The sequence below is a fragment of the Silurus meridionalis genome, chromosome 11 (genome assembly GCF_014805685.1).
Source record: "Silurus meridionalis isolate SWU-2019-XX chromosome 11, ASM1480568v1, whole genome shotgun sequence".
NCBI classification, from domain to species: Eukaryota; Metazoa; Chordata; class Actinopteri; order Siluriformes; family Siluridae; genus Silurus; species Silurus meridionalis.
Genome location: NC_060894.1, coordinates 19,804,934 through 19,832,781, shown reverse-complemented (window position 1 = coordinate 19,832,781; position 27,848 = coordinate 19,804,934). Strand labels below are relative to the sequence as shown.

At 38.1% G+C, this 27,848-nt stretch overlaps 1 protein-coding gene across 1 annotated transcript in view; it reads right to left on the bottom strand.

Moving 5' to 3' along the window:
- wrn (WRN RecQ like helicase) overlaps window positions 1–27,848 on the bottom strand; it is a 30,486-nt gene that overhangs the window by 2,324 nt on the left and 314 nt on the right. The window contains 34 exon segments of the mRNA XM_046860928.1: window positions 469–612; window positions 1,839–1,970; window positions 4,680–4,840; window positions 4,951–5,113; window positions 6,195–6,332; window positions 6,977–7,091; window positions 7,989–8,101; window positions 8,295–8,364; window positions 8,469–8,536; window positions 9,020–9,083; window positions 10,181–10,275; window positions 10,648–10,818; window positions 10,950–11,091; window positions 12,803–12,895; window positions 13,150–13,251; window positions 13,367–13,548; window positions 13,874–14,048; window positions 14,147–14,334; window positions 14,421–14,527; window positions 14,623–14,705; window positions 14,801–14,869; window positions 15,179–15,287; window positions 16,890–16,957; window positions 17,207–17,282; window positions 19,150–19,264; window positions 21,377–21,463; window positions 21,563–21,935; window positions 22,214–22,319; window positions 22,772–22,820; window positions 24,312–24,381; window positions 24,383–24,459; window positions 24,577–24,725; window positions 24,811–24,956; window positions 25,115–25,233. Of these exon segments, the coding sequence (XP_046716884.1) occupies window positions 469–612; window positions 1,839–1,970; window positions 4,680–4,840; window positions 4,951–5,113; window positions 6,195–6,332; window positions 6,977–7,091; window positions 7,989–8,101; window positions 8,295–8,364; window positions 8,469–8,536; window positions 9,020–9,083; window positions 10,181–10,275; window positions 10,648–10,818; window positions 10,950–11,091; window positions 12,803–12,895; window positions 13,150–13,251; window positions 13,367–13,548; window positions 13,874–14,048; window positions 14,147–14,334; window positions 14,421–14,527; window positions 14,623–14,705; window positions 14,801–14,869; window positions 15,179–15,287; window positions 16,890–16,957; window positions 17,207–17,282; window positions 19,150–19,264; window positions 21,377–21,463; window positions 21,563–21,935; window positions 22,214–22,319; window positions 22,772–22,820; window positions 24,312–24,381; window positions 24,383–24,459; window positions 24,577–24,725; window positions 24,811–24,956; window positions 25,115–25,233 (4,119 nt within the window).

The window sequence follows — 27,848 nt, the reverse complement described above, 5'->3', positions numbered from 1 at the left end:
CCATTAGACCTACATTAGCTCCTACACACCTGTTTTAAAGCTGTCCTTTAGACGAGAGGACATAGAAAAAGGTCACCGAAACCATGAAACCAACACCAAAACTAAAGTAGCCGGGCATATAATTAGATCTCAGAGCTCCCACTGACATTCCTGTTCAGGTTCCGGTCTGTGCAAGTCTGAACATGAAAGCACATGAGAAAGTGGTTCCTCAGAGTACACTCAGTCACTCAGCAATGCTCTGAGCTCATACAGCACTTTGTACACAATGAAAGCCTTTTTTTGATTGGCAAGAAAGGTGGAAAACCTGCTAAACAAAAAAACTGACACAAATGAGTCTGATTTTCTGTCTGGACATTGAAAAACCTTTCACACCTATTTGCCAGTTTGGAAAGTACTAACCACAGGAAATTCACAGAAGTACTACAGTATTACGTAGAGGTGATGTGTAAAGGTGCGTTTGGAGAATACCTTAACTGGAGAATCACTAAACAGGTCCTGAGTGTCTCCGTCCAGGGTCTCCTGGTTCCAGGAAGCCAGTTTAATTCCACTGCTTTTAGACGGAGGGAGATCTTCTACATTAAGCTGAGCAACACTGCTGGATGGTCCTGCCTCCTAAACACAGTGTGTGAGAAAAACAGCTTTACTATAGTAGTCTTTAATGCTTCAAAAATGAGTGTGCAACAAAGCTGTCAAAAGAGTTATGGTTATGTCAAACTAATGTTAGAGTTTCTGCAGTATTCACAAAGTCGCATTTTATAAGACATTTTTAAGACCATTATGAATGAAAATAAAATCCGTTTCACGTCTGCTGTACAATCCGCAGGAGATTCCCACCAGTAACAGGAAGCTGATTAGCTGTTGCATGTGGGTCTCATTTGTAGTTGTAATGCAGTAAATTAAATTTGACCAGGAAAAGAAAGAAAAAACTACAACACCATGGATGGGAAATAGTCATCATTAGTATTAATATCTGAACTGGTCATTCTCCTTCTCATCATTGTCTTTATATGCATCTGTGCACACAGAAGGCTTTATCGTAAATGAAGAAAAAAAAACGAAAGGAAAAGGATGAAATGAACACGCTAAACACAAAAGAAGGTTTGCCTGCCGTCAGAGACGTGGCTGACACACAGTTGTATATCCAGTCTACAGAGAGTTCTCCTGCTGGACAGGAAGACATCTGATTGAATAATGAACCGTAAGGCATTTCAAATGGACCCAAAGGATTCAGCGTGTGATCGAACTCCAGACTTTATGATAAGTCACCTGCAATTGCGAATGATTGCAAAGGCTGGCAGGTAACCAGGAAAAGACCAGGTTCTAACATCAGCTGCAGGTGTTTCTTACCGCTCGTTCCGTCCGGCTCCGCCCTCTTTAAAGAAGCATATATACACTGACCAGGCACAACATAAATAACAGTTACTGCTCGACAGGTCAGGACTGTTTTGGGAAAGAGGAACCATCACAATATTAGGCAGGTGGTCATAAAGTGATGCCTGATTGTTGTATGTTTGCTAACTAGAAACTGAAGCGTGAAAAAATGCCCAATTCGATAATTTCTACGGCAGCGAGCCACTTAGCAGAGATCAACTGGGTGCTGCAAAGGTGGATTACCTTTAACCCTCCCAAATTCCTGCAACCGTTGATAAAGTTTTGATGTTTGAGTTCATTTGAAAATGTTATACATGTATGTACTGTATATAAATGCCATTGTATATACAAGAAAATGCTACACAAGCATAAAAAACATAAATGTGCATGTTAAAGTGGGGAAAAGTGCGAAGCTGATGATGACGATGCTCCAATTGTTGAATTATAGCACAAATTAATGATGATACCTCCGGCATGGGAAGTTCGCAAAAGAGTTCATCGTCGCTAATGTACATATTGTTCATCTCTGGCTCCAGCTGGTGCGTTCGAAGCCCTGAAGTGACGGCTTTACCAGCACCATCTGCCTGGACGAGGTTCTCCTGAATGAAAGGAAAGAAAAAAAAAAGATTCCAGTTGCATTCCTCTTAAAACCCATCAGTATTAACTCTTTACACTATTATCGGCTTATACGGACTGTATATACAGGCACTCTACAAGAGCATTTAAAAGAGTCCAACACTGTGGTTTTGGTGCTTTGAACACTCCCGGTGCTTTTTGTGGAACACAGGTCTGCAGTAATCCGAGTGAGAAAAGGGAGCAGATGTCAGACACCACCTTTTTCCACCCATCCCCTCTCCTAATTAGGGTTTTAAGAGGTAACAACGTTTAGGGATAACAAGAGCTCAAAGATATAGCATCCTTAAAGCTCGGGGCATGCAAGACTCCCACTCGGGTTCCTGCATGAAGCCGTTGTGGTTAATGGAGCAGATGTTATAGGCTTTTTTTTCTGTTGTTCAGATGCTTTTGCATTGAAACAGAACAGCAGTAGAAATCTGGGTAGGTTCATTCAATCGGGGTCGAGCGCACGCTCTGTTTTTAACTTGTTTCGATTGGCGCTTTGTGTATCTACTTAGCATACAGTTTACAACAGTTCAACAGCAAGCAGAACATTTCGAGAAGAATAAATGATGGAAGAAACTCCTGACTACAACCAAATCAAATCAGTGTTTGAGTCATTAATATCATTCTATTAATAGATCAGTGTGCTGAGAGTCACATTCGAGTCTTTTCACATCAGTTGAGTTGATTAAGCAGAGTCTTGTGATAAAAATGATAATAGAAACATAATAAATCATATTAGTTTGGATACTTGAGTACATTTGAAGGCAAATACTTTAGTACTTTTACTCAAGTGAAAGTTTAAATTGAGCACTTTTACTGGAGTCGTATTTCACCGACTGCATCTCTACTTCAACTCAAGTACATGCTTTGTGTACTTCATCCTTTGCTACATAAGTGACATCAGAAGTAACGATTAAAACAATGCGATGGACAGATTAACGGGGTCTCGGAGCAAAATTGTCTATTTAAGCCAGCACGATTACCAGAACCCGATTTAAGTGTCGTTATGAAATGAATGAAGTTTTATTTTAGAGCAGATCTGCTGATGTTGCATTAGATTGGAGCATTACTGTATGCGGGGTCCATTCAAAGCGTTTTGATCGGTCACTGTGTAAAAACTACATTTGCAATTTCTCTCGTTATCATAAATTATAACTGGAGTTTTTCTGTCGGTTTTTTTGCTGCTAAAGTGCATACATTTTTATTATTCTTTTTATTAATAAAAATATTTGTTGTTATTGCACTTTTATCTGTAAAGGTGTTCCTTCAATTAAAAACAACCAGTTGAGATTTATATCCCCATGTACTTTTTGAACCACACAGTAAATTATAAATCCCCCCCCCAACATCAGTACTCTACTACAAATTCCCTAAAATGTACTTTATTTTATTTTTTATAATAAATAAAAAACAATAAGCTATAAATCCGGAGTGACAGCTACGTAACCATTACCCCTTGACCATATTTTACTGACCAGACACACCACAGTCCTGCATTTTTTGTCTTCTTTTAACTCACAAGACAAAGGTTCACAAATTTGCAGGTCAAAGTTCACCTACATTTAGTGAACATTAATGTCTCTTTCATTCCCGTATCTTTTGCTTTAAGTTAACTGGCTTTTCCGATGAGTGAGTTTTATTGGCTGCTTTACCTAAATACCAGTGAAAGAATGCTTTACAGCATCGTCTCAAACCTTTTTTTTTTTTTTTAAGCACCACGGACCAGTTTCACGCAAGACAAGTTTTCCATGGTCTGAGGTCTGGTTTATTGAGCTCATGTGCCCCTACTCGGGATTCAGTCAGTATCTGACAGTTGTTCAGGTAACTTCCTGCATGATCAGATACACAAGAGACTCAGTTCCGTGAGTCCTATAGGTGTCCTGGCTGATCCACTTGAACAGTGGGATTTAGCAGATCCGAGGGACCCGTGTGTGGGATTCATGTGTCCACAGACTCTGTGAATTCTAAAGATTTGGTGAGTGCCCTCTAGTGGAATTAGATGGCAAAAGCATGCAGAGTCCCTACTCACTCAAGTGACTAAAGGAACGTGAGACTCGAATGATTCAGAAAGATTTAAATCCGTAAACAGGTTCCGATTTCTCATCTCTACTCGAAACATTCTTGCCTAGGTCATGACAAGTATAAATAAATTCTTCTTTTTTTTTTTTCTTAACGCCATGCCAGCTTCTTTGGCTATGTTCATAGTGAAAGCTAGGTTTAGTTATAAAAACTAGATAAGATGTTTAAAATTCATTATTTCTAAAGACTAAATTTGGATTAACTTGATTAAAAACTGTTTTTGAAAGCATCAATTGAGTAAAACAAGTTTCTTAAAGGGGAAAAAAGTTTTACAGTCCAGGAAAATAGGTTGGATTCTGACAAGAAGGAGATTTTGGGGAATTGTAAATTTTTATCAAAAATCAAATTTAACCTATATTAAAATTGTGTAAAATTATATGAGGAAGAAGGGATGGAGATCTTAGATGGTCGCTATTATGATTATCCGTCGAAAGTCTGTCGATTGAAGGCTTTATTAGAGACTTTGCTGCCCTCTGCTGGTGACTCTTCAAAATAAAACAAATAGCATTCTGACATTAAATATCCAATGCACTGCTAACATTTTCAATTAGTACATTTTTGCCCACATTTGAGTGGAGACCTCGATCTGAATTTTCTCCAGCACTAACCCGTGTCTCTATCCAGGTGATCTGGTGCTGTTCTGGTGGGAGGTTGACAGCCTGCGGCTTTGGAAAGCCTTCATTATGTATCTTAGTGACACACAGGCTGAGGAGAAAAGTGCTGATGTCCTCTGGCACCACAGCACGAACGTTCTTAAAGTTACTGAGATCTGCAACACAGCCAGAATAAAAAGAAAAAAAAAATAAAAGGGCAAAACTTGTAGTCACAGTGTATTACGGTATGATCGAGAGTATAAAAGGAAAGTGAAGCATGTCTTACCTGAGCTGAGAGGAGGAGAGGAGAGGATACGTGTGATGGTGTTGAACAGAGACGGAGACAGACCAGCTCGCTCGGTGTCCACAGGATGGCTGGCTTTCTGAGCCTGCAGCAGATGAGATTCCACCACCGCCATGGGCAAGCTGCGGGCATCCGCTATTTGTCTCTGGACATGCACATAAATCTCAAAATTAAAAAACAAAACAAAAAAACAAAAACAAAATGCTTTTCATTTCTTCTTTATATTCTTCTCATTTTGTTCTGGCATGCTCTACATCTTTGGTCTTTTATTATTGTCGAAAATGTTTTTGTTCTACATAAATAAATTGTGCTTTGTCATGGATTTTGTAACACATCCCACAGAAGTTCAGGTCACGTCAGGTGTCATTACACCTACGCCAACTCATAGTGACTCAGCTGGTATCCGTAGTGTAGTGGGTTTTTTTGTGGCAGCATATAGAAGCAGATTGCTAGAACTTTCTTCAATGCAGTAAAGACCTCCACCTTAAGAATCTAAAAAAAATCCAGTCTCTGTTCCCAGAAATAAATTCCCCTCATAGGAAAACTTTATTATAAACCATAAAACATAAGATGAGGGGTGACCCTGAATAATCGCAGAATCAATGCTTCGGTAGAAGGAGTCTGATACAACGACCAATCTCAAACTCGAATCTTTGCAGAAGTGCAACTAAACGAGGATCGTGCCATTTTGGTTATATGGGGGTGCTTAATGTCCGATTTCACTGGGAAATACTGTTTTTTCAAATACAAATAACAATTTGAATGTGAAAAGAAAAAAGTTTTATATTTTTAATGTGCGTGAAAATATTTTCAAAAGTGCGTGAATATATATTCAATTAATTAATTGAACATTTTATTAAATATTAAATGAATAATAATTAAATAAATAATTCATTCAAATATTTAACAATGTCTGGGAGAGTAAAAGGTGTTTTCTGCTCTAATTTAATTCTTTACATTTATTTTTGATTGTGATCTTTTTACAAATGTTTATCTACATTGCCTTTGATTTTAGACTTAAAAAATATAAAAAGGCATCGTCAGTTTTCACTAAAACTTGACATGCAGTTTTGGTTGCTTTATTAGAAAGTTGTTTCTGTGTGGGGAAACCCCCCCCCCTTCTCCTTCGCAAGCATACACGATTTGACTATCAGTCTACGGTAGGCAAGACTCGACAGTCAGGGAATCCCCTATAAAATAATAACTAAATTCAAACTGATAATTACCATGCTTCTGCCTTCAATCTGAAAAAGTCTGTAAGTTAATGCCACGCTGTCGGACAGAGCCAGCGTTAGGGCTTTTCCTGTCTTTGCACTGTGTGTCTGTTCCATACAGGAATAAGAAGAGCTGGAAGTGACAGCCTCCTATAGATACAAAAGAGAGAGAGCAGGTTCAGATCAGCAATATTATAATATAATTATTACATATATATTAGTTGTGTAACGGTACACGTATTTGTATCTAAATTTTCAGTTCAGGGCTTTCGGTTTGGTTCACATGCATTTGTTTAGTGTTTGTTTAATCTCCGCCTCGCACTTTGAGTGCATTTTTTAATTATTATTATTAAACTTGAAAACATACACAACAATGCCAGAGGTATTTATATTTAAAAATAAATAAATAAATAAATAAATAAATAAATAAAAGAAACTAGAGTTAGCGCAGTGTCACTGTCATGCCACACAATAAATTTTGTTTTGTATGTGCATGAAAATGCTAAAGAATCCCTAGTGTTAGCCGCTAACCAGTTTAGCAGGAAGTGGCTAGTGGCTAATGCTAGCGGTATGGATTCTTTACCCATTTTTGTCCTGCTTCAAGAATTTCTCTTAAAAAGGAGAAAAACCTGAGAAGCTATATATCAAGGGAGTAAATGACTGAAGGATGGAAGGAATTAAGACATTTGTTATATACACACACACACAATTGCATACACATCTGTATTTCCTAAATGGAGTCTAACAAACTATTTAATTAAAATTCTATAAATAAAGCGTGTAGTGATGTTTACCTGCAGGCCATGTGTCTGGCAAAAGTCTGTGATGGTCTGCAGTAAAGGAGCCAACATGGCTGCTTTAGCCTCAGACACACCGTCCACCAGCTTCAGCTTGGCTACTGAGCAGGGCCTGACACACACACACACACAGACACACACAGACACACACACACACACACACACACACACACACACACACACACACACACACACACACACACACACACACACACCAATGAGGCAGCAGCACAGTATGAGGTGTTTTTAAAAAGTTTTGAAACTATGGTGTACCACGTCTGCAATTTAATTACGGTGCAACAAGTTTTTCAAGGTTTTTTTGAGAGGCATGAGCGGAAGAACATAACTGGAAGACGAGAGATCAGGAAGACCTTCGAAGATCTCGACCACCGGAAATGAGGAAACCGTTCAGCAACTTGCGCATGATGATCGTTGGACAACGATCGACATGATCTCGCTTCTGCGCTCACCCTACTCGCCAGATTTGGCTCCTGTAAACTTCGCCATCTTCCCGGAGATCAAGTACGAACTGCAGAAGGTGCTCAACACGCTTCGAAAAGACTCGAGACTTCCAGGACACGTTCCAGAAGTGTGAGGAACACTGAGGCCGCTGTTCAAGGGGACTATTTTGAATATGATAGAGTGCAAACATAAAGTACTTTTTTTGTAAACAGAACTCGTTTCAGAACTTTTTTGATACCGTCTTTACAAACACTCCTCCAGATTGAGTCATGAACTCATGATCACTCGAAAACTTAATGTTCACACGCTGATGCGTCCCAATTACTTGGGCAGGGTTCGAATTTGGCGTCAAAAGAATAAACTGATGTAACCACCCTGTCTCGTGTCAACAGTTCCGACTGGTGGAGGTGTGGTGTAATAGTGTGGTGCACGTTTTCACTGCACACATTTGACCTCCTACAACGGTGTGTATATTAAATCACTGCATGTTTACCACATCCAGAGTATAGCTTCTGACCAAATTCTACTCGGCAACTTTTCTCTATACCTTAATTTGGCTAGGTCCAGGAGGATTTTATTGGTGGCCAGGATGGCAGGAGGGATGTCCTTCATGCTGGCCAGCTTCTGCCGCTCAGCTACCAGCTTGCTGTAGAGCTCAGCCTTTAATAGATCACAGCACACAGGGAGACAGAATGGTCTGAAATGATCCACATACTCTATTTATAATGTTAGTGCTATATAGTAAAAACATCTAAAGGTACTTAGCAAAAATCTGTGTTTTAAGGATATAAATCAGGACCCTGTGATTTATAAAACCACTAGAAATAAAAGTGACAGTGGTACAGATTAATACCTGTAGCTCCATTTCTCTGGCAGAAGGTTGAGGTGTAACTTTAGGTGCAGGGAGCAAACCAGGAACTGACCTGAGTGGCAGCAGTGATATTTGGAAAAGTAACTCAATAATCAGTGGTAAAAAACATTGAACAGCTCAACATAGACAGAAATCTAAAAAAAAAATTCAACATACCTGTAATGAAGTGCTCCGTCATTCTTTACCACAGCACTGGAGCCAACCTGAGACCTGAAACTCGATCTCTGCAACAGACAGAGGAAGTAAAACATTCCCTAAATTGTGTACAGGTTTTTTTGGGATTGCAGTGATGCATAATTAAATACATGGCACAGTTGGGATTGAGAGCCTATACAAGGGATTGCAAGATTCACCGATTCGCATTAGTGCAAATTATAACAAATAACGATGTGATGCGTCGATCTAAAGAAGTGCTGCATCATTTCTAACATATTTGTGCCGGTAAAAAAGGTTAATTTATTTATAATTATTAGTAGATGTGCTATTAATTAATTACTGAGAAAGTGACCAATATTTGATATGTACAATGGGGGAAATAATTATTTGATCCCCTGTGAAATGAAAAGTCTAGAATTTTTATGGTAGGTTTATTTTAACAGAGAGAGACATATACATATACACACACATATATATATATATATATATATATATACACACACACACACACACACACACACACATACACACACATACAGTTTAACACTAACCTGAGTGCTTGATGAAGCCTCTTCTTGAACACGAACCCCAGCAGGTTTCAGATCTTGTTTTTTTCTTTGGACAAATATAAAGAACACGAAGTCATCTCTCATGTTGTGATGATGCAGGGCATTTAAAATATGAATTAAACTATGAATAAAACATGAATTTAGAAAATAAAAAAGACATAACAATCAGATGCAGGTATACCGTTTCGAAAACTCATTCAACCAGCGTTACAAAGAAAGAGGGAAATCCTCAAATAAGAGCTGCAGGCTTTTTTAAAAGCACAAGAGCCTATGAATAAACTCAAACCAAGTTCCCACACACTACTTTCAACAACGCGTGTCAGTTTCAGGACACCGTGCACGCTTTGATGTCTCGATAAGCGGTATATGGTTGATCTCACTTTTGCCACATCCTTCAGATGTTATCGAAGTCGAGTTCAATAAGGTCTAAATAGAGGGAAAGTAAGTGAACATGCCACAGCATGAGTGAACGCATAAGCTGCTTTGAGACAATGTCCGTTCTAGTTGTTGTTTTAACGATGTGCGATTCGACATCGACATCGAGTATCTCGCAAAACCCAAACAAAACACACCTAGAGAGTGCACGCATACATCACGTGGGGAAACGAGTTTAAGAGTGCGTTCGTTTGCTGCATGATAAAAATCAATTTAGTACGTTCACAAAATTCACGATGTGAGGGAGCAGAAAATGTGTACATTTATATCATATATCATTACTTCATATAGTAAATGCCACTTCTGATGCAGCTTCTGTTTCCTCTGCATTTCAAAGATGAATTTTGTTGAAAATGATTTCAACTGATTTCAAAATGTCTTATTATTCTAACTGACTGATTAAATGTAAGAATTTTACGCAAAAGATGATGCACACATTATTTTTTTTGGGAGTCAGCTGTCCACACTCGCACACACACTATTAACACACAACAAAATATCGTCTAATTATCATTTTCGATATTTTGGCCAATATCGTGCACCCCTAAGTACAACGCACAAAAGTGAAAGTGAATAAACGAGTTCAGGGACGAAAGCCAGAGCATGACAGGAAAGAAGAAGAGTGTGTGGATGAGAAAGGGAAACGTGAATACTCAGGGTTTAGGGTCAGTGAGTGGGGGATTCAGGAAGGTAGATATTTACACTTACTTGGGCTCACCGACTCTTGCACACAAATCTCTGTTAGGTTGAAGAAGAAGGGTTCTGTGTTTCTCATTCTGGGCTTTGCTTAGCCATGTCCTGCCCTGTGACCATACCACATATCATATAATTATATATCTAGGGCTGAAATGATTCCTCGAGTAACTTGTGCAATTCGAATAGAATAAAAAAAAACATTGAGGCAAATTATTTGTTTCGTATAGTTAATTAAGTCCATTTAACAACACACGGAGCACTGTGTTTCCCCACGGACCATTATTACTGACGCACCACCTGCTAAATTCTGGAGCGTCCTGGACAGGTAACACAGAAAAAGCTGCAGAATTAAAAATATCGGCACGGCCCTGATTTAATAAATCGAATCAGACAATCTTCAAATTTTTCCTACACCGTACACTCTAAAACATTACTGTCATATTATGTCGTGTGATGAATTAAACTGCAGTCACCAGTACCTTGGGAGTGAGTTTGCAGAGCGTGCTGAACCTGTTATAACCGGACGCCTCCACTAGGTACTTCTCACTGATGAGCTCACGGCTAAGCGCCTTCCACCAGGTTTCAGACACACCCCTGCCCTTGCCGAACAACGCATCCTTCCTATAGCAATCGGGAACTCTCTGAGCGGCCTGCAAGAATCGAATTGAGGTGTGCAATTTAGGAAATGACCAGTCAAATACATTGAACAAAATATTTTATCATGGAGGCATGTAACGTAGCCTCCAGCCATGACTGGGAACTTGTAGTTGTGAAATCTTACTGATCCACGCAGCATCAGTATGGGAGCCGTAATACCGAATTTCTCTCCCATCGCACTCACGGCTCCCATCAGCTGGAACGCTTGCACACCAAAGTCCTGCATATCCTGATCTGAAAAGTCCTGGCTTTGGCTTTTCATGGGCCTGAGGGAAATCACAGAAACTTATAAAGATTTAGCAGGAGAGCACTGACTAAATATGTTATAGGTGTTGATGCTAAGAGTCAGAATTCAGAATACATGGAATACCAGAGCCAAATAATCAATCATTATTGAGTCTACAAAGTTTCTAAAAAATTTAAACTTTGGAGAATGATCAGCTCTTGTGCGCTAACGTCAGTTGTCAAACAAACAATCTTTTATACCTGGGAAATTACATTTATTGCATTATTTATTTATTCTTCGGCACACTGACAATGGTACAATGCTAATCACAGGTTAATATTAATGCGCTTGTTCTGATTAATTTCTCATTTTATAGGAACATCTTACACCACTGTATCATCATGACGCCCCACAATTTTTAAAAAAATGTGTGCAAAAAATATACATGGTTATGTTTCCTTTGAAATGATGGGACAAGGTCTCCAGCATCCGCAGCAGTAAAGCTGACCGCTACAAAACCCAGAGTCGCATCACACTAAAGGCCAAATAAAACTCATTACTTTGAAATTCAAATATCTAACTAGGAAATTTAAATAAAAGAAAACGCTGCTTTGAACTTGGACTTTGAACTCCCTATTCAAAAAGTGTCCCCAGATTTCAACATACCAGATTATCTGTGTAGGTAGAGAGACAAAATAGACAAAATATGGCGCAGAGGTTCATTAAAAAAAGCGGCCTGGCCAGCACTTGGGTGGCTTGATGGCAGCTGCCAAAAGTGATGGAATAAAAAACATTAAGTGCTAAAAAAAGGGGGAAGACAAGACCCTTTTAGGCGTCATACCGAATGGACTCTTCCACACATACAAGGTAAGAAATGTAGCAGGAACATGAGGAGATGCAAAAATGCTCAGCCACATGCTCCAGTTTTAGGGCCACATGAAGGTGCCAATTGGTGCTGCGTGTCTCTTGTCCCCCACCAGGATGCCCAGGCTGGTAGAGAAGAAGGGGCAGGTGAAGTCACTAATGAGCTGAACGGCTGTTCTTGTAGGCACCATACTTTCCATCTACTACTATATCAAGCTCATATGCCACCAGCCCCATCGACAATAAATAAAATACAACTTAATATAGGATTTTTAGAAGTATTTACTAAAGATTCATCATTAGTTGGTTAAATCTATAAGATTGAACAATTGCACTAATATATCATAAACTGATAATCACTAATATCACCTGGCAAATGTTTTGCTGAAAAAACACATGCTTTTGTGGAACTGATGTGGAGTTACGCCTTACATGATATACTCTAAAATTCCGTTTTGCTAATTGCAAAATTGTTGAACCTTTTATGCATTTCATAGACAGAGATGCATCACACAGACTACCAGGTTATGAGTCTATCTGACTCAAATGATACAATTCATAAAGCCGTCAGTGAAATTTAGATGATGCTGAGAAAGAACAGAGGAAGAACAACTGACAGGATGATTATCGGGTGGATAACGACAGAGAGGGGGAAAAAAACAAGGAACAAAGAAATGGGATGATGATGATAAGAGAGTGGGTGATTGTTTAGAGAGAATATAAGGAGGGAAAAAAGCTTTTTAGAGATTACAGGCAATTACAGAAAACTGATCAGAGACAAGAAAGGGTATAGTGAGGATCACTGAATTATCAGACCTTTTTCTATCAAGAACGAGTGCATTAACGTGATCGTTTTTTACTGTATGTCACGTGCTGCTGACACGTACCCGGATTTGCAGTTGTCGCAACACTTGCTGGTGCCCATTATCCCTGAGGTGACTTTTCTGAGTTGCTTATCCTCAAAATGGGATAAGATTAACCTGCAAACATTTGTCAAAAAGCAAAAGAAAAGAAAAGAAAAACACAAGACACTGATTTCAATCATATACTTATAACACAATAGTCTGTAAGGATATAAATAAAGGAGCATACTATTCCCGAAGTGTAAAATAAGACTTAAATGACTGTTAAAAGTTTTTTATTTAGTAAAAATACAAAAGGCAGGGGATTTTAAGCTAGTGCATTTGCATATGCAAAACACATAAGACAATGTCCTGGCATGCACTCAACCTACTTCCTTCTGCACTTCGTGGAATTTAAATATTTCTCCATCTTGCCCATCATTTCCATTTTGTATCCCCTGAATCTGTCACAATTTGTCTTGTTGAGTAGAAACCTGAGCAAATGGAGGAAGGTCTTAGTCCTGAGATGCATTGTGATGAAATGAAAGTAAAACTAGCTCTTGAAAGAAAAGGACTCTAGAGAATTAATTAACGTTACAAAAGAATCACCTGTTGAGTGCCATGTCATTGGGTGTCCAGAGGACATGGCAAGCACTGGGCAGGCCATCTCTACCTGCTCGTCCGATCTCCTGGTAGTAAGACTCCATCTCTTTTGGCGCTCCGTAATGAATTACCTTTCTAATATCGGGCTTGTTAATTCCCATTCCGAAAGCTACGGTAGCCACCACACACTACGGGTAGAATGTGATCATTGAACAATTAATGACATTTAAGTTATTTATCAGTCTCAGAGATTTTGTTGGACAATATAATTACACAGTGTACAATAAGAAGTCACTTTCATTAAACAAGGACCATATTTATAACCAGAATTTATACTGAAATATACCGCAATTTTAAAATCATTTTCTCTTTTTTATTCACCAATTCTTTCCTTTTTTCAAATGCTGCATTACATTCTGTAGGGATTGTGTGATTTTTAGTTTTTTTTTACCAAACTGGTAAAATAGTGTGGCCAAAATTCATACCTTACAAACAGAATATCTTTAAACCAACCTGTATCTCGTCTCTCATGAACTGATACTGTGTCTCTCTCCTCTGCTTGAGGCCGAGACCGGCGTGATACACTCCACAGCGGATGCCCAGCTTTAACAGAGCAGATGTCACTCTCTCTGATTCCTTCTTCGATGGACAGTACACAATGGCGGAACCCTCGAATTCATAATCAGCCCTGAAATGAGATGTCCACGAACAAAACGTATCACTAGCAATCCTGTATATAAAATCGCCATTAACCAGATGGTTCACATTAAAAAAATAATGGCACACCCTGTCTTTTTCACCAAGAAAGATTTAAGGTCTTGGATGATTTCGCCGGATTTGCGGTTGACATCTAGGTAGAGATTGGGCCGGTCGAATGAAGTGCAAGTCACGAGTGGGTTCTGCAAGTGGAGGCTCTTCACTATGTCATCCCGAATGGAGGGGCTTGCCGTAGCGGTGAGTGCTACAATGGGAACCTATGAGACCGTGGTATAGATGTATTAAAATTTTAAATTTAGTAAAAAAAAAAAAAAAAGGGATTGGTTATGTAAAAGTATTTTACATCTACAAGTCTTCTTTTCAATTTGCCAAGATCTCGATAAGCACTTCGGAAATCGTGCCCCCACTGAGAAATACAATGGGCTTCGTCCACTGCGATCAGACAAATCCCTAAAAAAAGACATTCTATTATTTGCAGAAGAAATTGTGCCTTGCTGAAAAAAAAAAAAAAAAATCAAGTAGTACGAAAAAAACAAACTTCATACCGATCGATTTATTCAGCTGTTCAAGCAGGTGTATGTTTCCTGAGCAGAATTCTGGTGTCATGTAAACAACTCTGAATTGCCCCCTGGGGTTCGCACGTACAAATCAAAAACAATTATGAGTAAAGTCAAAACATGACACTTTTTATGATCAGTCAAAGAAAAAAAAACCTCTGCCTACTTTTGTAAGCCAGAAAGTACATTATGGGTCTGGGCCGATCCAAGAAAACAAGCAGGGATGTTGGACATCCTGGAAAGCACAAAGAAAATAACAATGTTAATAGAATATTGTTGTGTACAAAGATATATAGAGCTCATTATGTAAATTATAGGGAAGTATCGTGATGTATGAGATGTGCGGCAAATGTGTTCCTCCGGTATTTTACATTGCAAATGCTTGAGAGGACAATGTTCTAATTCATGCTTATTACATGTTAATTATAAACATTTATATTAAGTCAGTCAGTTGTTTCAGGATGTACAGAATGACCTGCAAATTCAATATGAACAAATCAAGCTGCTCGTACACGCATGGAAATGTAACTACAGAGTCACGTACCGGAGCTGCAGCACCTGGTCCTCCATTAGTGCGATCAGAGGGGAAATGACAACGCTGATGTTCACACAGTAGACGGGAGGGAACTGGAAGCACAAGCTTTTTCCATAACCTGTACAATGAGTTATACATACTGATAATTATGTTATATGTACATAAGCAGTTTAAAAAAAAATAAAATAACGCACTTAGCTTAAAGCATCAGCACAGAGGTTTAGCATTTAAACCATTTTCAGAGCACTTTGTATCCTACTTTGCAAACTGCAATTACAGTGAAACAAATGCACAAGATTTTACTTTCACCTCACCAACATGTTAAAAAAATATATATTAGCGGCCAGTAGGGGTGTGACGGTGCACATATTCATACCAAACCGTTTCAGTACAGGGCTTTCGGTCCGGTGCACACGTGTACCGAATGCAATCCTTTATACGTGTGGAATATAGTTAAAATCTGAGTTCCGTTACGAACGTATTAAGTGGCTGACCGCAGGATTGTTTGATCTCCGCCCTGCATTTTAAGCGCGGCGTCACTGTGGCTACTCACTCCATAGCAGATTTTGTTTTGCGCACGTGTGAAATCGATGCCATGTTTTTATGACGGTCTAGCGAAATGGACTTTTTTTCGTTTAAAAAGAGAAAATCCTGACAAATCTGCATATCGAGGGAGTGAATGAATGAAGGATGGAAGGAATGAATACATTTGTTAAATTATGCTAGAGTAGGTAGAACAGTTAAGATCATATCTTTAGAAAATTTAATTAATTAATTTAATTTAATTAATTCTTTAGAAAATTAAATGGTAAATGTAAAACACACACACACACACACACACACACACACACACACACACACTTACTTATATACACATCTTTATTACCCAAATTGTGTCAGAAAGATTTCAACTATTTAATTCAATTTTTCTTTTTGATTAATATGATTAAAAAAAAAAGTCTATTGAATTCATTTGATTTATTCTATTTGATTTTGAATTTAAACCAAGCAGGCATTTTATTTAAAATTGTCTTTTTTCTATAAAAATGTCAACTGTTGATGCTCACTAATGTTAATAATAATAATAAACAACGTTAATAAAATGAACAAACAAACAAAAAAACGACAAGCAATTTTATGTTTTCTTCCCCTAACTGTACCAAACCCAACTGCGATTTAAAAACCGAGGTTCAAACCGAACTGTGAATTCTGTGTACCGTTACACCACCAGCGGCCAGTGTCAATGTTCTAGTAGAGTTGCGGATAATTTCTAGGCCTAAAAATTACAAGTTTGTAGATCATATGAAATAAGCAAACGAGCTAAAGCAAAAAATACTACCAATCACAGCTCTGCTTTTCTACAGTACATATTAAATCAAGGTATTTCAGATCTGGGAATAAACCTCACAGACTGCAACTTTAATCTTTTCTGCATTACACATTGCCACCTGGGATTTCTCTCTTCAGGCATTACATAATTTAAGACGACTGTGGCCTGGAGAAGCTCGCGCATTATGCGCATGGTTTGAAGAAACATAATATCTATGAGCTAGCAAAATAACACAGAGAATAAGATCCGAGGCCATTCCTACAAACCCGGCTAACGTCCACTAAAACAACAAACTAAAAAAAGAGAAGAAACGAAAACAAAACAAACAAAAAAAAAGATAGAACAAATAATCATCACCCTTCCCGAAAAAGAAAAAAAAAAAAACCTTACCAGTTGCCATGACAACAAGGTTATCCCTCCTCTGCTCAAGCACGGACTGAATCACTTTCCATTGTACCCTGCAGATGAGTGTCATTTGCTAAATTAGACTTCGCTTCTGCATGAGTTCTGTGGAGATCGCGGTGCTAAAATCGTGCATGCACTCATACTTTATGCTTTTACATCAGCAAATACAATTAAAATGTATAAATTCCTCCGTCACCCTTTAAAAGTGTGACATCTGGGATATTTAATTGAATACAACTACATAATAAGACTGAAAATCAGGAGAGCTTAATATAAAATAAAATGAGTAGGTGCAGACATACGGTTTAAAATTGTGATGTCCAAAATACATTTTCAGGCATTTGATCTGCTCAGGTGTTGGCTCGGGGAAATGTGCATCTAAATGTGGACAAAAAAACAACAACAATTGACACACTCGCAACGATGACAACTGAACACGATGTTATTCACACAAATGGTTCGTTATTGAAAGCCATTTTTTGCAGCTAAAATGGTTATTTGACTTTAATTTGATCACAAGCACAATTGCGTATATATATTTCATGCATAATTTAAAGCTGTAACGAAAACTTTTATGAGAAACAAACAAAAAAATAATAAAAAAATAAAAAAACCCACTAATTAATTCATTCCTAAGGCTTGGACACAATTTCCCCCAAACCCATGAATAGCATGTACTGTATATTTACAGGATATGAGCATGTGAATCACGTCCTGTATACGGATCCCGCACACTTCAGAAGTATACAGTTGGCCGAATCAACCGCTGTGTCGAGCAGGTAATTAGGTCTAAGTTATATAACCATATAAAAAGATCTGCTGTACCTTCACTCATTCAAGACATATATTTGCATTCGAATTCTACATTTGAAACGGGAGAAAGAGAGAATTCATTCCTTATGATGGCAGCCTTGACATTAGCTCCAGCTGCAATACAATTACTATACTATATATACCAGGGGTGCCCAATACGCCGATCACCAAGTTAGTGACCATAAATGTGTTGAACTTTATTGTTCCAAAAGGATGCAGGAATGCGGTTATTCAAGGTACGCAAACATCTATTGTAAATATAACATGTTATAAATAACATTATGACCACCTGCCTAAGATCCCCTTCGCTGCCAAAACAGTCCTGACCCATCCAGCATTAGCGTACAGCACGGGCCAGCCTTCGCACAACTCGTGCATCAATGAGCCTCGTCCGCCTACGACCCTGTCGCCGGTTCACCACTGTTCCTGGAGCACTTTTAATAAACCCTGACCACTGCAGACCAGTAACAGCCCACAAGAGCTGCAGTTTTGGAGATGCTCTGACTCAGTCGTCTAGACATCACAATTTGTCAAAATCGCTCTGATTCTGACACTTGCCCATTTTTCCTGCTTCTAACATCAACTTTGAGGAGAAAATGTTCACTTGCTGGTTTATAAATAAATCCACCCATTAACAGGTGCCCTGATGAAAAGATCATCATCTTCTTCCTCATAATCTTTTCTTCATTTCACCACTCATGTTTTGCTCATTATGTATAATATATAAATATATATTTAGCATTTTTAAAGTGGGTAGATCATTTTGATTTAATAGCTCGCAAGCCCAAAAAAAGTGAGCACCCCTGATATAGACCAATACTATATCATTTCTATATTCTATATCTTTACATAGGGACTTGTGTGAAGCATTTGTGATATATCTGTTTTGAAAGGAGTTTCTGGTGTCACCTTACACAACATGGAAAGTTGCTCAGGATAGAGGACTATGTTGTTTGTTACTAATATAGGCTGCATTGTCTTAAAGGCTTCAAGAGAAACACAGATTCATGAAAGTTCCATGAAATGAAATGTAACCAAATAAAAGTACAATGGGATTCATTTTCCATGCAGAAATCTGCCAAATTCCTGTACTTTCAAATTCTGCCAGAGTTCCTGCAGACATGAACACCACAGATTTTTTTTTTTTTAACATTCTGAATTAATTTGCATAAAAATGAATTCTGTTATTTTGGTTTGAACCAGTTAGCAACTGGCTACCACTGGGGGGAAAAAAAATAGATGATATGATCTTGACTTTGCAAGAATCTGGTTTCCTCCACTGACTTCCATCCAGAGAAATTTCTGCAACATCACGCTATGTCAGGCTTTATTGGTGTTCCAAGAATACCACTGTGATTTCTTTTGCAGAAAATTACTTTAATTGAGAAAATGTTTTTTATATGCAAATAAAGGACCTGAACAAAAAATTTACCAAATCCTTCCTCTTCATCCTCTTCAACAACCTCGTCTTCATCCTCGGCAACGGCCTCGGCTTCGTTAGGCTGCTTTTCAATACTATCGTTCAGTTTCTCCATTTCTTCAGCACACTAAACAAAGAAACATAAAAAATAAAAAATAAACAGATGAAGAGATCCAGCTGGAGACATAACAAAAGCTTATTTTGTAACTTCTAAGCAGAACGCAGCTGGCAGATTTTGGTATTAATTGACTATCAAAGGGAATTTCATTTCTAGTTTTCAACACTTGTAATGTGCCTATCTGAAAGACCAGTACACTACTTCACAAAGATTTACGCAGAAGCAGATCCGCGGGCTGAAAATGTATCTTTACAGATAAAGCCATGCTTTAGAACACTTTAGTAAATCAATGATGTGCTGTCTGGCTGAACCAAAGAAATAAAAGCGAATGATCTGCACTATATTGAATTTCAGAGCATCATATTTTTTCCATTGCATCGTTTTGAATTGAATCGTATTGTAACAGGGGTGAATCGTATCATATCGAATCAGTAGCTGCTTCATATGCATCTTTAATGTATCATTGATAGATGCAAATCACATCGGCCTCAGCTTACATCCCTGGTTAGTCAGAGCAGAACCTGATGTGGTTTTCTGCTTTTGTTGCCCATCCACATGAAAATTGGATGTTTTCTGCATGCCAAGATGCATTTCTGGTTGTAATGAGCAGATTGAGTATATGTGTATATATGAGTTACAATACACTTCCTAGCACTTTCAACACAATCTGGACAGTTTCCTCTGAACGTTTTCTGAACAACACAGTCGCAACTGTCACCCAGTTTTTTGTTTTTAGCACCATTCTGTACAAACACTTAAGACCATGACCACACTGACACGTCGTTTGTAAACGCATATTTTTCACTCTGTTTTGGCCTTCCGTCCACACTGAGGCGCTGTCAGTCAAACGTTGCTTTTTGGAAACGCTCTCCAAAGCAGATAAATTGGAAAACGCCGTTTTCAGCGTCGCAGTGTGAACTACAAAAATAGAGGCTTTCAAAAACGATGACGCATTTATAGCCGTTTCCGCGACGTTTTAAAGAGGCAAAAAGTAAGTAAACGCCAGTGATGGACAGTAACAAAGTAAATGTGATTCTTTACAGTACTTAAGTAGCTTTTTTGTGTATCTGTACTTTACTGAAGTATTTCCATTTAAAGTGACTTTCACTTTAACTTCACTACATTTCAAAGTGAAATATTTTACTACATTTAACGAAATTAGTCGTTTCTTTTTCTCAGGCGCTCTGTTTTTCGTTTTGATTGGCGCTTGGTGGAATCTACTTATCATCAACATATAGTTTTAGCGTCAGTTCAACAGCAAGCAGAACATTTTGAAAGGAATAAACTCCTGAATCAAACTCGCCACAACACCCAACACCACGTTTTTTTTTTTTTTGTAGGGGAAAAGAAAGTTTGGGGCTCATAATAATTTTATTAGATATCAAAATCAGTGTTTGACTCATTAATGTCATTCTATTAATAGATCATTGTGCTGAGAGTAACAGAGTCTTTTCACATAAACTGGGTTGATTAAACAAAAAGTCTTGTGACAAAAATGATTATAGGATCATTAAAGCCATATATTATGATATATGATATGGCCATAATAAATCATAGTACTTTGGATACTTAAGTACATTTGAAGCCAAATAGTTTTGTACTTTTACTCCAGTGAAAGTTTAAAGGGAGCACTTTTACTCTTCCTGGAGTCATATTTTACCGAGTGTCTACTTTTACTCAAGTGCAGACTTATTTGTCTACTTTGTCCACCGCTGATAAACGTCAGGTGAAACTGATGCAGGTCATGCGCAGTACAGGGACGTAAGCGTTTCAGTGTGGATGAACAACCTTTGGTAATTGATTCAAAATGAAAGTGTGGATGTGGAGCGTTATTAGATAGAAGCGGCGTTTTAAATGAAATTAGAAACGGGAAATTAGCTAAAGATTGTTATGTGTGAAATTCCCAGGAGTTCAGCAGTTTGTGAAATAGTAAAATTAACCCATCTGGCTTTACCAACCAAGCCAAATAGTTCACGTTTCTTTCGCCCTATTTTGATGTTCGATGTGAAATAACTGAAGCTCTTGACCTGTATCTGCATGATCGTTTGCATTGTGCCGCTGCCGCACGATTGGCTGATTAGAAAATTGTGTAAATGAGCAGGCGTACTCGGTATGCTCTACCTGAATCATTTCACTATCAAACTCCTCATCACTTTCGAGTTCGTTTGAAAATTCACCAGAGTCTTCCAGAGCCGATTTCTTCTTCTTCTATATATAAAAAAAAACAAAAAGAAAGCCAAACCACTAGATCACACACACAAAAAAAAAAAAACTTAAAGTCTAATAATAGAAGCAATAAAAGCATACCTCGAATGCTAAAATGGATTGCTCATCGTTCTCCTCCTGTCTGGCCTGGACTTCCAGCATGTGAAGTTCATACTCAGAGATATCCAAGGACATGGTGCATTCTTCCTGTAATTTCTGAACTGCGACATTTTTATCTTCTTCCAAGGACAATGATTGTTTTGCATTGTCTCTGCATGAAAAATGACTGTTTCTGTTTTCAGAAGATGTGCGATTGGCTTCAAGATCCATGGTGTTGATCTCAGCACTCTTGAATCTAGGCCTGGGATCCATACTGCCTTTGGGGAAATGTTCTTCTTCTACATTTTGGTTACTTATGAGAAGCTCTTTAAGAGAGGCAACTTGCCGAGACAAATCGTCCACTAGCTTTTCAGTTCTGCAGAATCAAAACGTGTTGATTATTAGTAACATTCTTTAACCAGTTCGCTATTTGTTTGGGCGTTGATGTTGTGTAAATTAGAAGGTGCGAGAAGTCTGGGTTACATGTCTACAAAAATATCCCAAATTCAATGCTCCAGTATATAGAAAAGGAGGAAGAAGGAACCAACTTTATTTAATAATTCAAATATTGTGGTTGCACTATTATTACAACACTTATGTAAAAACACATTACAAACCAAACTGGTAAAAAAAAACTAAATAAATAAAAATAACCTGCTTGTCCAGCCGAGTTCCTCTGGAATACGTCTAGCAAGGTCTTCAAGTTCTCTGCTAACCTGACAAAGCCTCTGTTTCAAGCAATCTTGAGCTTTCAGTGAACCTGTATCATTGCAACATGAATATGATTATTACGAGAACGACAGTCACAACAGAGAATGAAAAAATGTTTACATTACGTTTGATTAGCGAGCTTAGATACACTATATGGTCAAAGGTTTATATACACCTGATCTTTGAGTCCCCCTTTACTGCTGTGATAATTACATTTGGAAGCATGGTTATGAGGATGTGCTCACTCTGCCACAAGAGCATTAGATCAGACTCTGACGGTGATGAGGAATTTCATGTTCCTGTTCCAGGTGTTAAATGGGGTTTAGATCAGGGCTTTATGAAGGACACTTGAGTTCTTCCTCTCACACCAACTTTAGTAAAGCATGTCTTCATGGAGCAGGTGTGCACAAACGTTTAACTATACGGTGTCTAACTTTTACATGTTCTTGTTTTAAAATAAGCAAATGCAAACATGAAGAAAAAGCATGTAGTAAAATTCACCTGGGTTCACCACCATTCTCTTCAGTTTCTGATGTGCTATGAATCCAGCCTGTAAAGAAATGTGAAGAAGTCACAAAAACATTTTTTTGGTCGTTTTCATTTTTATTTATTTATTTTTTTTAAAGGGGATGAAAATAAATATATAAAAAAAAAAATAAAAAAATTTGGACTTTCTCCTTCAGTGGTTTTTCTTTCTTTTGTTTATTTTCTATATTTACATTGATACTGAAGACATTGAAAGTATAACAGAACCCGTATGGACTTATGCAGTAAACAAAAATATATTAATAATATATATAATATAAATATTTTATATTGTTCAAAGTAGCTACATTTAGCAAGTTGGCAAACTCAAAGGCAGTCACTTGGAATGGTTTCGCACTTCAGTTTTGACATTTCTTTCCTTCTAAACTTGCTTTAGACTATCAGTTATCTTGTGAAGAGGTAAGGTTGAGTATAGAGTCAAATGCCCTAATAGTGCTAGTACAATGTCTGTACAAATCCATATAATACAAGAAACACTCGGTTAAGTCAATAGAAAAGACTTTTAGAAATGAAGCTCAGTCAATCAAAAAAAAAAAAAGAAAATCTTAAAACCATTAAATGCTATGATGAAACAGGCTCTCAGGGGGACCATTCTAAAAAAAAAAAAAAAACAAGAGCTACCTCTGCTGCAGAGGAAAAGTCCATTAAAATGACAAGCCTCAGAAACTGCCGATTTACATAAATGCTTCTCATAGTTGAAGTTGCAGACTTAGTTCTTAGTCAAACTCCACTTTCAGAGAAGACTGTGCGAGTCAGGCTTTCATGGTCGACGTGTTGCAAAGAAACCATTATGTCGGGAAGAACAATAAGCAGAAGAGACATTTTTGGGCCAAGAAACACAAGGAATGGACATGAGATCTGTGGAAAACTTTATTCTGAAAAGTCCAAATATGAGATTTTTGGTTCTAACCATCATGTCTTTGTTATACAACCTAAGAACCTACTTGGTTCCCACTGTGAAGCATGGAGGAGGTAATGTGATAGTTTGGAGGTGTTTTGCTGGTGACACTGTTGGTGATTTAATCAAAACTGAGGACACACTTAGTCAGCATGGCTACCACAGGATTTTCAGTGACATGCCATCCCATCTGGCTTGCACTTAATGGAACCATCATTTGTTTAACAACAGGACAATGACCCCAAACACTAGGTTATGTAAGAGCTACTTGTCCAAGAAGGAGAGTGATCGAGTGCTGCATCAGGTGACATGGACTCCACAATCAAAAGTTGCAGAGGTTTTGGACGAGTTGGAAACAAAAAGTGAAGGAGAAGCTGCCAACAAGCACTTAACACCTTTGAGAACTCTTCAAGATTAATGGAATATCATACCAGGTGACGACCTCGTGAGGCTCACTTAGACAATGGCAAGAAAGTGCAAAGTCATCAAAGCAGGAGGCGGCGACTTTGAAGAATGGGAAATTTATAAAACGTATTCTTGGTCGTTTAATACCTCTGGGTATAATTTAAATGTGATCAAATGCAGTGTCCGACTCACATATGCGTCGATTGCGGCATATCGCTTCTGCTCCTCTGTAAGCCCAAAGTCATCCCATTGGCTACAGCGCATCTTCATCTTTGTAGAGCCGTTTTTTGAACAAGTGTTTGATAAGCCCGTTCAAGCTCCATTTCTCGACACATTTCAGCTGATTTTAAACGGGAAAAAAAAGAGAAAAAAAAACATTACAGATCTTGGTATTCTCTGGTGCATCAGCTTATATGCGTCTGACTAGCGTTTTCAAATATGGAAAAAAAAAGCTTACTTTTTCATTCGCCAAATCAGAGAGCTCTACAAAATTCTTCATCTTAATTTCGTAATCAGACAGCAGCTTCCACTGATCTCCTTCAATGCCCACACCAACCTTTTTGATGCTCTCATCCTCCAAAAGCATCTTGAGACCCGGAGGGAATCCTGCAAGCATACACCGAGGTGAGGCGAGTGGGAGGTTTTTGAGAGAGATCCACGTTTCGCTCAAGACCGTAGGCGTGCGACCTACCTGCCATTGACGAGATGTGAAAAAGGTAGCATTTCTCCTCGGAGGCGCAAAGCTGGACCAAAGCAACCTTCTTGGTCTTCCCCTTGGTGAAAGAAGGCGGCCATTCTAAATCAAAGCCCACGGCCGAGCCAGGCACGAGAGAGGATCTGTGTGGAGATAAAAACATACGCATGCACACCAGGATTATGATAATCGTGTGTAGTAATATTTCAGGCCATTAAATATGCCATGGTGTGATAAGATAAAAATCAACTTCATGACAATAATCTCAACATTATATTCTATAACAGTTCCTACGTATTACCTCAAATCCTCGGTTAAAAACGAGCAATCGTTTCTCTCCTGACTGTATATAATCCTTCCACCAAATTCCAGAAAGGGAAGATCATCCTCAAGGATGTTCTTTTTGTAGATACCTTGGGGCTGACAGACAGATAAAAACACAAATATAGCAAACAATATAACAAATATATTTCAACCAAATATGTCAGGTATAAAAATATCATCCTAAAAAAGCACAAAAACAAGTTGAAGATTTAAATGTTTGAGCCTTTTGTTGGTATAAACATATTTTCCTAAGCATGTAAAGCACTTGAATGTAATACCATGCAAATTTGCCCTACCCTATTTGGTTCAGCTAAGATTCTTTTTTTTTTTTTTCCCCACACTAATCGTTGGCAGCAAAACCAAAACCAAAAGAGTTGCAGAAAAACACTACATAATGTGTGTATGTTATATACACAATTGTGAATATCCAGAATGTGCATCATGCCATAGTTGGTGGTTTGAATGTAGCACTTCTTTGGTTAAAATTGTAATATTTTGTGCATGACACGCAATTTTTTGCTGTAGTTTACAACCACAATTCTAAAGATGTACATAAAAAAGAATGCAATGATTTGCAAATCTCACAAACCCATATTTCATTCATGATAGAACACAAAATACATATCAAATGTTGTAAATAAATAAGGTCATTTTGAATTTAATGGCTGCAACACATTTTTTTAAAGTTGGGACGGGGCAAACAGCAGTTTGAAAAAAAAGTCATGATTCTGTCATGGAAATCACTGCATGGGCTTATTAACATCATGCACAAATGCAGGTTAAATCTCTATCATGCAAAGAAGAAGGCATGCGTGAACATGATCCACAAACACTGCCATCCTCTCTGGGCTTAAATTGTACTGAGGCAAACTGGAAAACTATTCTCTGGTCGGACGAATCTACATTTTTATAGACACCATGTCCTCCGGACTAAAGAGGAGAGGGATCGTCTGGCTTGTTATCGCTGCTCAGTTCAAAAAGCCGCATTTCTGATGGTTTGGGAGTGTTGTAAAATGGGCAGCTTGCACATTTGGAAAGGCTCCATCAATGCTGAAATGTACATACAGGTTTTAGAGCGACAAAGGCTTCCATCCGGAAAAATGTCTTTTCCAGGGAAGGCCTTACATATTTAAACAAGACACTGCATACTGCATTTAGTATGCAGTAGTAGAAGAGTCCGGGTGCTGAAATGGATGGGCCCAAGTATAGACCTTTCACCATCTGGCCCATCATGAAACGAAAAACACAAAGGAGGACACTCAGAACTGTTGAGCAGCTAGAATCCTGTATCAGACACATATTCTGCAACATTCCTCTCTCACAATCTCAGCAAACGGTCATCTCAGTTCCCAGATGTTTAGGGACAGAAGACGTGATGCTACACGGTGGTACACAATTTTGAAACCTGTTCCAGCCAGCACACTTTAATTAGCCTTCTTTTTTTTTAAATGGTAAATATTTCCAGTTTAAACAATTGATTTTTTTTTTTTTTATTGTGAATAGCATATAGATTTATGAGATTTGCCAAATCATAGCATTGTTTTTATTTACATTTTACAATGTCATATCTTTTTTAGAATTAAGGTTGTATTGTGTATAACTTTAAAATTTCCTACATCAACAACAACAAAAAAAAGGCAGTTAGAAAATGGAGAAAACTCTGACACAGGACAAGGTGAAGGACCAAGCCTGTGTCCTACAATCAAATGTCCCAATACTTTTGTTCTTTTTGTATATAAATAATTGCTGTTTTTTTTCCATATACACAGTAAAGCTTTGCTCTGGACTCTTTGTTATTGTACTTTATGTTATATGAGAAAGAACACAGTAGAAGTAACACGATTGTCGGGAAAAAACCAACAAAAAAAAACAAAACAAAGAAGATTCCACACATACAACCTTTCCACAGAGGCAGTTTTCTGTACCACGGCAGGCAAATTTGTCAGCAATAGTCAAATAAGCGAGATATATGCTTAAGTTTAAAGGTGGAAGCGTGCCAGCAGTTTTCCCTATCGGCAGACGTTGGGTCATATTGGCTTTACAGACCAAAACCTATGCAAATAAACTCCACAGATGCCGCAAAGTCGTGAGTCTCTTGTTGAACGTGAGCATCAAAAATGCTGCAGGATACAAAACCAATGTCAGAGACAGCAAAGAGGAAACTGCAACGAAAGTTTGTAAGTGATCCTCAAACAGTCTGAGGGAAACCTACGTTGATACAGCAGGAAAACGCTTCTGTTCCTGTTCGTCACCATGACGATGGAGATAAATGTGTTATAACAGTATGATGACGCTGAATACGAGTAAATAGGTGGTTCGATGGAGAAATGAAGTACAGGAACTTGCAAGATGTAAATAAACTTGTGATGGTCCATACACTCCGGGGAGATGATGGATTTCAAGACATGTTCCTAGTGGAGTGGTGATTAGATTTAGATTAAATTTATTGTCGAAAACACTTCCACTCACATCAGATTTGGTTGACCTAAGATGGAGAAATGAAGCACAGGAATTTCAAGGCAAATTGTAAATGTTTGGAGAAGAAATGAGAGCAGATCTGAGGTTCTAAAGAGTTGGGATTGATTTGAATAGAACCACAGAGATGTACCTGGAGAACAAAATGTATGCAAATCAGGAAATCTCTCGTCCAATAGAAAGGCAACACCATTTTACTGAAAACTAACAGCACAGAGACAACTAGACATGCCATG